Below are 9,742 nucleotides of genomic sequence, written 5' to 3'. Positions count from 1 at the left end.
CGAGGCCTCTGCTGGAGCAGCGAGGGGCATCAGGGATGGGAGGGTCAGGCTGGGCAGATCCGAACCGTTGTTCGGGGTTGAAGGCTTTCCACAGGCCAGCCGGCACAGCACTGGATTGCCGACCCGTCTTTCCAGGTGGGGTCCTGACAGCAATGAGGTCCAGCCATATTTGCTTCCAGGTTACCTTTATTGGACCCTCTACTGTCAATTGGAACAGTCTTTTGGCTTCTTGGTCTCCCTCTCTGTCTTGGGTCTTTCCCACACCCTCTACCCATTCTCGGGATTTGTCAGTTTCCCCAGATCAGCAATGGATTGGCCCAGTGTCATAAATGTCTTGTCCCACAGCGCACCTGGGTGGCTCAGAGGGTTAAGCATCCAACTCTTGATCTCAGGTCGGGTCATGATCTCACACTTCGTGAGATCGAGGTCCTGTGCTAATAACTCGGAGCCTGCTTGGGATTCTCTCTCTCTCTCTCTCTCTCTCTCTCTCTCTCTCTCTCTCTGCCTCTCTCTCCCTCCCTCAGAATAAGTAAGTAAACCTAAAAACTTTATCTTGGCCTACAGCGAGGCTCAGCATGGGTATCACTGTCCCATGGTAGGTTTCGGAAGGGGACCGGAAAATTTTAGCTTTCATTCCTGCGGTGACTGACTGGGGCCCGATCAGGGCCTTCAGAGAGAGAGGGGTATAAATGTCCTGTCTCCTTCCCAACTCCCTAAGCATTTGCTGTACCTCTTCTACAGATTTCCAGGGCCCGGTGCCCAGGGAGGTCCCCCTCATCTGGCCGAGCCTCCCTGCAGGCTAGAATAATCTAATCTAGAAGGGAGTGAGTACCTGAGTTCCCTGGGCATCACCCAAGTGCTACCAGAGGGCAGGGAGTGTGCTGGCGGTGCTGCTCGTTTTCTCTGCGTCCTGCCCAGTAAGAGAAATGCCATCGCCCCCGGGATCTCATAGGGGCACCACCCATGCCTGGAGACTTTCCCTGGCCTTTTGCTGGAACTTGGCAGCTATACCTATAAACAGGCCCAGTGGGGGTATATTCGCTCCTTTTTTTTTTTTTTTTTTTTTTGTAATGTTTATTTATTTTTGAGAGTGAGAGAGCAAGGGAGGGGCAGAGAGAGGGTGAGAGAGAGAATCCCAAGCAGGTTCCGCACTGTTCGCGCAGAGCCCGGCGGGGGCCTCGAACTCAAACCGTGAGACCGTGACCTGGGCCCCAAACCACGAGTCGGAAACTTAACAGACTGAGCCACCCAGGCGCCCCCGGAGTATATCCGCTTATCATGTACATTTCCGGAATTGGGGAGCTGCCCCACTGGCTGGGGCTGTCGTTGCTTTCCTTGGTGTTCAGGGTCCCCGACACGCTGCCTGCACCCTCCCAGCGACGCAAAACGGCGTGCTAAGGCCTCCAACTTAAGTAGCTGCCGTCCCACCCCGTCTGCCAGCCCCTAAGCCGGCAGTCGCTGCGCATTCTTTAACCTCAGCTGTCCTTCCAACCTTGTGACTCAGGGGCCGGCGCGCGCAGCCGCAGTGGAGCCCAGCCCACCGCGCTTCCTTTCTCCGCCACCGCGCGGCGTGCCGGTCACACCGGCAAGCATTTTCGGGGCGTCCCCATACTCACATGACAGTCCACAAGCATCTGACATACGAGCCATGTCCCCCTACCCCATCCCAAACGGGTCGATGGCCAACTCCGGGTTGTCCCTGCAGGTGCCTCTGTCCCAAGGCCCATTGTTCTGGTCTCCTGGCCGCCTTCTAGCTGTTGTCTCCCCACCTCCGGAGCTGGGGAGCTGCCCGGGTGAGATCTGAAGCGGGCCCCAGACCCGGAGGGCAGGGAGGGACCGAAGAAAGAGGCAGGCAGCTCCAGATCGTAGGGAGCAGGTTAAATAAGGAGGGAAACTCCCTCATGATGCTTGTCTGGGGAGGCAGCGGGGTGGGTAACTCTCTTCGCCCGCCCACCAGAATCTTAAGGGTTTCTACAAGAGACCTCAACACGGATACAGATGGATGGGCTCAACAACACCTTGCTCTCTCTCAAGGTTGTGTCCTTGAGGTGGTTCCTAATGTGGGAAAAATGGGCAGAAGGTACATGCCAGGGATAGGGGAGGGGGCGAGAAGCCTCCAAGTGCCTGGGTCCGGCTCATTGGTCAACCAACCCGCACATCTTCTCCGTGACCTTCCCCAGTGTGAAACGTGCTTTGAATGCCAACATTCAGCCCTGGGGCGAGTGAGAGGCCGGGACTGAGAAGCTGGTGCTGACTGAACCGTGGACCCAGGGCAGTGGCCGCAGCAGGTGGGGGCCACCTCGGAGCCGGCCTGCCCTGTGGCAGAGGAAGGCCTGAGAGCCAGGGACGGGAAGTGACTGGAAGGACACAGGCGCGTCGGACACGTGGAGAGACGAGCATCTACTCTCTGCAGGGGCAGGAACAGACTGAATTCTGGATTCCTCTTTAGGGAAAGTGAGAGTCAGGGAGACACATATCCCCTGAGACCCACTAACCACATCCCTGGGAATTCGGTCTAAGGAGAGAACACATTGGATCCACAACTTATCAAAGGATGACACGGACGGACAGACAGGGCAGTGGGGAGGAGTCGAGCGCTGAGCTCAGTGCCTTTTCACTTGCGCCTTGCCCCTGTCCTCAGAGCAGCTGGGGACAGCCGCCGTCACAGCCATCCTACAAGCAGGCAGGCCCGGCGGGTGTAGGAGCTGGCCCAGGGCCAAGCGGGCCGGGCCCAGCGGCCTCCAAACCTGTACCAGGACCGGGCCAGGGCTTCTCCTCCGGGGTCGTTCTCTGTGGCGGGGCTGTCCTGAGCACGGGAGGGCACTGCCCAGCGTCCCTGGTCTCCACCCACCCGATGCCAGTAGTGCCCCTCCACTCAACCCTAATACGAAGTTTGTGACAATCAAAAGTGTCTCCAGGGGCACCTGGGTGGCTCAGCCAGTGAAGCATCCGACTGGATTTCGGTTCACAGTTTGTGAGTTCAAGCCCTGCATCTAGCTCTGCACTGACAGGTGGAGCCTGCTTGGGATTCTCTCTCTGTCCCTCCCCTGCTCGTGCTGGCTCGCTCTCTCTTTCAAAATAAAGCAATAAACTTCAGAAAAAACAAAAACAGAAAACTGCAGACAACGCCAAATGTCCCCTGGGGGCAGAACTGCCCCTGAGTGAGGACCCTTGGGCCAGCGCCTTCCTACCAGGCTGGAGAGGACCCACCCAGGGCTATGCACAACTGAAAACACCTCAAAAGTAAGGCATTTAGTCAGCTCAATGAAATACTTGTGCAGTTTAATGAACAGAAATAAAACACCTGAGGGGTCCCTGGGCGGCTCAGTTGGTTAAGTGCCAGACTTCAGCTCAGGTGATGATCTCACAGTTCGTGGGTTCGAGCCCCGCGTCGGCCTCTGTGCTGACAGCTCGGAGCCTGGAGCCGGCTTCCGATTCTGTGTCTCCCTATCTCTCTCTGCCCCTCCCCTGCTTGTGCTCTGTTTCTCTCTCTCTCTCAAAAATAAATAAACATTTTTTTTTAATTAAAAAAAACACACACAAAAAAACAGCTGAGTGAAGGGAGCAGGATTGAGGATGACCTTAAGAAGTTTTTTTCGGGGCACCTGGGTGGCTCAATCGGTTAAGTGTCTGACTTTGGCTCAGGTCATGATCTCGCTGTTCATGAGTTCGAGCCCCACATCAGGCTCTGGGCTGACAGCTCAGAGCCTGGAGCCTGCTTTGGATTCTGTGTCTCCCTCTCTCTGCCCCTTCCCCACTCAATCTCTGTCTGTCTCTCAAAAATAAAGAAATGTTTAAAAAAAAATTTTTTTAATAAAAAAAAGAAGTTTGTTTCTTCAGTGTCCCTACATTATCCTGTCAAGATTAAGCACAAAAAGTGGCATCTGGGTGGCTCAGTCGGTTGAGCATCCAACTCTTTTTAAATTAAATGTTTTTATTTATTTATTTATTTTGAGAGAGAGAGAGAGAGAGAAGGGGGGGAGGGGCAGAGAGAGAAGGAGAGAGAATCCCAAGCAGGCCCTGTGCCATCAGCTCAGACGCGGGGCTTGATCCCAGGAAGCGCAAGATCATGACCTGAGCCACACTGAGAGTCAGATGCTCAAGTGACTGATCCACCCTGGTGCCCCTGAGCATCTGACTCGTGATCTCAGCTCAGGTCTTAATCTCAGGATCGTGAGTTTAAGCCCCATGTTGGGCTCCATGCTGGGTATAGAGGAAGGAAGGGAGGAAGGAAGGAAGGAAGGAAAGAAGGAAGGAGAGAGAGAGAGGAAGAAAGAAAGAAAGGAAGAGGGGGAGGGAGGGAGGAAAAAGAAAGAAAGGAAAAGAAAAGAAAGGGAGGGAGGAAGGAAGAGAGAAAGAGGAAGGAAGGAAGGGAAAGAGGGAGGGAGGAAGGAAGGAAAAGAGAGGAGAGAAGAGAAAAAAAAGGGAAGGGGGGAAGGAGGGAGGAAGGAAGGGAGAGGGGGAGGGAGGGAGGAAAAAGAAAGAAAAAGAAAAGAAAGGGAGGGAGGAAGGAAGAGAGAGGAAGGAAGGAAGGAAGGAAGGAAGGAAGGAAGGAAAAGATTAACCACAAAAAGAAAAAGTCCTGTTTGTGCTTCTCCCTCCTGCCCAGGATGTGGGCTTAGGCATGGGCTGCACACCCTGACTTCCTTCCACGGGGCGCCGCACCGAAAGGGGGCAGAGAGTAACTTCACAGCGGAGACACCTGACGGAGGCCACCTCAGCCCGGTGGTCAAGGTCAACATCGTAGTGAAAAGTCACGCTGACGTCATGTGGCCTGGACACAGTGCGCCAAGAAGGACACCTCACCTCTGCGGTCCTCCCCCAAACTGTCACCCCAGGCCAACCATGGAAAAACACCAGACAAATCCCAACTGGGGAGCATCTTACAAAAACACCTGACTAGTCCTCAAAACTGTCAAGGTCATCAAGAGCAAGAAAGCCCGAAACAGTTTTTCAGCCCAGAAGAGCCTAAGGAGGCGTGGCAACTAAATGTAACCTGGGGTCCTGGGTCCGAAAGAGGACGTTAAGAAAAACTGAGGGAATCTGCATAGTGTATAGACTTCAGTTACTAATAATGTAAGACGTTAGTTATCAGTATTGGTTCAGTCATTACAACAGAGGTGCCATAGACCTGGAAGATGTTAAAAGGAGGAGAAACTGGAATTGGAGCATATGGAACATTTTTGTACCGTCTTCGCTATTTTTCTGCAAATCCAAAACTATTCTAAGATAAAATGATCCTTTAAAAAAAAAAAAAAAGTAACAAGGCTAAAATCAGAAAAATGGCAGCCCGTTTCCCCTGGAATTTTAGAGGGAAAGACTTACTGTTTGCCAGGGCCAGGGCCAGAGCAAGGGGAGTAAGGCCCTCGCGTCAGCTGCAGAAATTAAGGGCGCACCAAAAGGTTCTATTATCAATCACACCCATTTTACAGCTGCAGAAACCGAGGCTGAGAGGAAATCACTCGCCCAGGTCCTACGAGGGCTCTTCGCCCACAACCTCGGCCTCTGACCTGCAGCTGTGGTCCCGAGCTGACCCCAAAGTTTGAAGGCCAGCGCAGGGCAAAGTCGGCTTTGCCAAGGGTCGCGTGTTTGCACTTAGGGGCCTGGCCAGGGTGGGAGACCCCTCCTCAAGGCGCTTCAGCAAGATCCCCCCGTTCTTTGTTATTTGGCTGCGGAGTCCGGCCCCTTCTGAGGCCTCTCCCTGGACCCCCGACACTCCCCGGGCACTTTGGGTTCACCGTATCCCAAACGGTCCAGGTTGTCCTTCCTCAGAATGGCCGTGTTTCTGTGTTACCCACCTTTCTTCCTGCCCTGCATCCATTGAGCGCCTACTGGACACCGAAGCACTTTGCTAGAAACTCCTCACTGGCCCCTACTGACGAGGCCGCTCCTGCTATCGCCCCACTTTACAGATGACAAAATGGAGGTTCAGAGGGTTTACTTGGTGCCCCGGGATAGAGAGGCAGAATCTAGAAGTCGGAGCCTATTTCCTGCTGGAGCCAGGACAGGGACCTGGGCGACTTTATTTGTTGGCTGTGGCGGCCCCTGGTGGCCAAGTTGAGAACTGCGGCCTGCGTGGAGGGCGGGGTCGGGGGTGGGGGGGGGGGGCATCCAGAGCCTCTCTGGGCTTGGGCTTTCATTTTCCCAGCCTCCAGTCCCTCCTCAGACACCCTGCATGGTTTCCTATAGTTCCCTCGGTGGGCCCAGGGACGCTAAGTGAGCCCCGGCTGGGTCATCACGGAGACCCCTAAACACAATATCCAGCCTGTTGGGTCAGAGCCAGGCCCTGCCCCCAGTCTTCCACACACCTCTCAGCCTCAGTTTCTCCGGCTTGAGGCTGAACAACGGCAGCTTCTGCCTCCTCAGGTCCTGGTACACGTGAACAGCAGGCTGGCATGCACCAGACGCCCCGTTACTGCAGCTGTCACCCTCAGTTACCTGCAGGGGAGGTGCAGGAACTTGAGATGGGGTGTCCCAGGCAGCCCTAGCTCTCCGCCCACAGGAACTCATTCGGGGACACCAAGCCAGAAAAGCTCAAGGTTTTAATTCAGCACAAATAACCCACCTCTTTCCTGGGAAATAGAAACTGAAAGCCGAAACTTCTGCCTGCAAATACCCACTCGAGAGCCTCCAGGTCAAAGGATTCTCTCGAGCCTTTGTCATTGGCCAGGATGGCCGTTATGTTAATAAGGGGGCAGCCTCAGCCAATAGGACGTCCCAGCACCCCCCTAGCTCCTGCCCAAACTCACTCATTCAGGGGCAGATGTAGAGGCACCTGCTTTTTACCACTATTGGCCTGTGCCCAGGACTGACTACTCAGAGTCAATGGTGCCAGGTCGGAGTCTTGGGTGGCAGAGGTGGCTGGGGGGCTTCCTGATCCTGGCGGTGCTGGGTCTGTCCGTGGCCCTGGTCATCTTTGTTGTCAAGGCCAACAGCAAAGCCTGCAAGGATGGCCTCCTAGCAGAGGAGGAGTGTCACAGTGTCACCCGCCTCCTGGAGGTCCAACTAACCCAAGCCTGGGAAGGCTTACTGAGGACCGAGGCCCAGGCTGCCACCTGCAACGAGACTGTGGTAAGCTACTGCAGTTCCTGGAGAGGCCCCCCCGTGCTTGGGTGGTCCCCACCGGTCTAGATGGAGATAAAGACAGACCTTGAAACTGCCCCTGGACCCTCATATAGGGACCTGAGTCCCAATAACCCCCCATCAGGCTTTGGGGACCTCTGAATTCTCTCAGCAGTGCTGGTGTGGGGCAGGGCCTTAAAACTCCTTGGAGCATCCAAATCGGGTGTGTCAGTATCCCCGCTAGGATGTGCAAAAACCTCCAGCCTGCTCTGGGGGGGCTAGAAACTCCTCTCGCCACCAGTCCTGTATAGCAGAGATCCCATATAGGGGTTGGGATGGGAAGGGGCTCTTTATACATCCACTGAATGAGAGAGAGACTTTGAAACTTTCATTTGGGTCCCGATATGGGGGACCTTGAAACTCCCGCTGACGTCTAACTTGGGCTCAGAAATCCCCCTGTGTTCTGGGCTAGAGGGGACCTCTAAATCTTGGGCAAAAAGAGGTCTAGGAGTTTCTCCTAGGGTTTGGGCATAGGGAGCCTCCAAATTCCCACGTTGGGGGCCTCAAACCCCCTATTTCGAGGATCATATCCTTAGCGGCCCTGGGAGGATGGGAAGTTGTGGCCATATTTGGAGGTGGGAGACTGGGGTGCAGGGAGGATCGGAGGTGAATCTGAAAGGGGTTTGGACCTGGACCCCTCTGAACCTAGGGCCTGGGGAGGGAGTCTGGGGCCCTGGTCAGCAGCCCCCCCTCTAGGCCAGAACCCCAGTCTCTAGCCCTCCCCTCTGTCCCAGGTAACCCTGTTGGCTTCCCTGGAGATGGAGAAGGCCCAGAGCCAGGAGTGGCTCACGAAACGGGAGGAGCTTCGGGGTGAGAAAGCACAAAGCTTTCCAAGGAGACGGATTCGGAGGGATGGGTCAAGTATTGAAGAGGGGAGAGGGAGGGCCCCAGGGTTGGGGTCGTTAGGGAGCTGCCAGAAAAACCCAGTGGAGGGTGTGATAGGAGGACCTCAGGTTTCCAAGATGGGGTGGCATGGGGGCGGGGCGGAGGCGGTCTTGGGTCCCAGGATGGAGCCCGGTGAAGGACGGTGCCACTGTGCTGACAGGTTCCCCCCCACCGTCTCTCTCCCACCTTAGGAGAGATTGAGGAGTTGAAGCACAAGCTGCAGAACGCTTCGGTGGAGGTGGAAAGACTGAGGTTGGCGCCACGCCCCTCCCCGACCACGCCCCTTCCACCGGCCCGTCCTACCCCCGTCCCACCCCGAGACCCCGGACCCCCTTTGCACGCAAAGTTTGAATCCCATCCTTGCCCCTCTGGTCCTACAAGCCCACTCTCCTCCCCACTGACTTGGTGCGGGGGGAGAGGGGAGATTCTGAGGGGCGACGAGGCTAGATAGAGCTGGTGGCAATCAGTCCCGGGAGGTTGCCTGAGTCGTGCCCACATCTTCCCCCAGAAAAGGGACTGAGACCTCGAGCAAGAAAAAGGAAGTCGCGTCTGCCAGCTCCTTGAAAGCGCTCAGCCCCTCGGTGGTCTCTGTGCACCTGCTCCTGGCCTTCGTTGCTCTGCTGGCCTGAGGTCCCTGCGGGTAAGAAGGGGGCGGCCTGGGGTAGAAGAAAGCTGGGGACGGAAAGGAGGGAGTCCAGGATGAGCCAGGATTTGGGGAGGCGGCCTGCCGGCACAGGGAGGGGTTTGGGGGAGGGAGAGAGAGCTCACTGAGTGGGGAGGAGGCCTGGGGCCCGAGGTGAGGCTTAGGGAGGGGGCGGGGCGTCTTTTGTTCCCCTTCAGTCCACCCTGAGTCCCTCTTATGATGCCTCTTAGGCCACAGTCTGGACTGGTCCGTTCCTGCTCTGCTTTTCCCTTGGAGGCTTGACCTGACCTGACCGGTTCTGAAGAGGCCACGCTGTGGCACAGTCAGGGGAAGGTGGGGGGGGGGGGGGGGGGGGGGCGGGCAGCAGCTGGAGGTACACGGAGAAGCCTTGAAGTTGGACAAAGCAGGGGAGCTGGCCCAGGGCTGCCTCCCCCTCGGGCCTCCCCGCCCCCTCCCCCTTGCAGCGCTGGGCAGGGCATGGGATGGGGAGACCTGCTTCTTGCTGTCGCGGTTTCTGGAAGCTCACTGTCCTCTGAGGTCTTTGACCTCCTTAAAAAGTAAACACCCGTCGGGGCGCCTGGGTGGCGCAGTCGGTTAAGCGTCCGACTTCAGCCAGGTCACGATCTCGAGGTCCGTGAGTTCGAGCCCTGCGTCAGGCTCTGGGCTGATGGCTCAGAGCCTGGAGCCTGTTTCCGATTCTGTGTCTCCCTCTCTCTCTGCCCCTCCCCCGTTCATGCTCTGTCTCTCTCTCTCTCTCTGTCCCAAAAATAAATAAACATTGAAAAAAAAAATTAAAAAAAAAAAAAGTAAACACCCCTTCCGGGGAGAAAGACATTGCTCTGAAGTTCTTGGAGTGCCATTGTGTCACCCCACTGCGTCTGGGGCCTGTCCTGCAGGCAAATGTGGACACCCACAGACATCCACACCAAATGCTGCTCCAGAATGTTCCCAGGAACCCCTAGGGTTTGGGCAGGCAGCATCCCACCGCCTCCCTGGCCCTCCTCAGTGGGACTGTCTTAAAGGACTGTATGTACACCCTCACCAGCTGTGCGCGGGGCAATCTATTCTTGCTCTCCTATCTACTCTCACTTC

The 9,742-nt window shown here is 56.0% G+C and overlaps 1 protein-coding gene across 1 annotated transcript; it reads left to right on the top strand.

Moving 5' to 3' along the window:
• Nucleotides 1-6,773: 6,773 nt before the first annotated feature.
• Nucleotides 6,774-9,108, top strand: BST2 (bone marrow stromal cell antigen 2). The gene is made up of 5 exons (XM_047831910.1): nt 6,774-7,071; nt 7,857-7,932; nt 8,199-8,259; nt 8,516-8,647; nt 8,881-9,108. Exons 1-4 carry the CDS (start codon nt 6,826-6,828, stop codon nt 8,634-8,636), a joined length of 504 nt encoding a protein of 167 aa, XP_047687866.1. The 5' UTR covers nt 6,774-6,825; the 3' UTR covers nt 8,637-8,647; nt 8,881-9,108.
• The last annotated feature ends 634 nt before the right edge of the window (nt 9,109-9,742 follow it).

The sequence above is a fragment of the Prionailurus viverrinus genome, chromosome A2 (genome assembly GCF_022837055.1).
Source record: "Prionailurus viverrinus isolate Anna chromosome A2, UM_Priviv_1.0, whole genome shotgun sequence".
NCBI lineage: Eukaryota > Metazoa > Chordata > Mammalia > Carnivora > Felidae > Prionailurus > Prionailurus viverrinus.
This window is presented reverse-complemented; position numbering and strand designations above follow the sequence as displayed.

What these genes read in the sequence shown, in the direction of transcription:
- BST2 (XM_047831910.1), top strand. Translation starts at nt 6,826, where the DNA reads ATGGTGCCAGGTCGGAGTCTTGGGTGGCAGAGGTGGCTGGGGGGCTTC. An exon ending in CCACCTGCAACGAGACTGTG is followed by an intron (nt 7,072 to 7,856) that starts GTAAGCTACTGC and finishes CCTCTGTCCCAG; the next exon opens with GTAACCCTGTTGGCTTCCCT. An exon ending in GAAACGGGAGGAGCTTCGGG is followed by an intron (nt 7,933 to 8,198) that starts GTGAGAAAGCAC and finishes CTCCCACCTTAG; the next exon opens with GAGAGATTGAGGAGTTGAAG.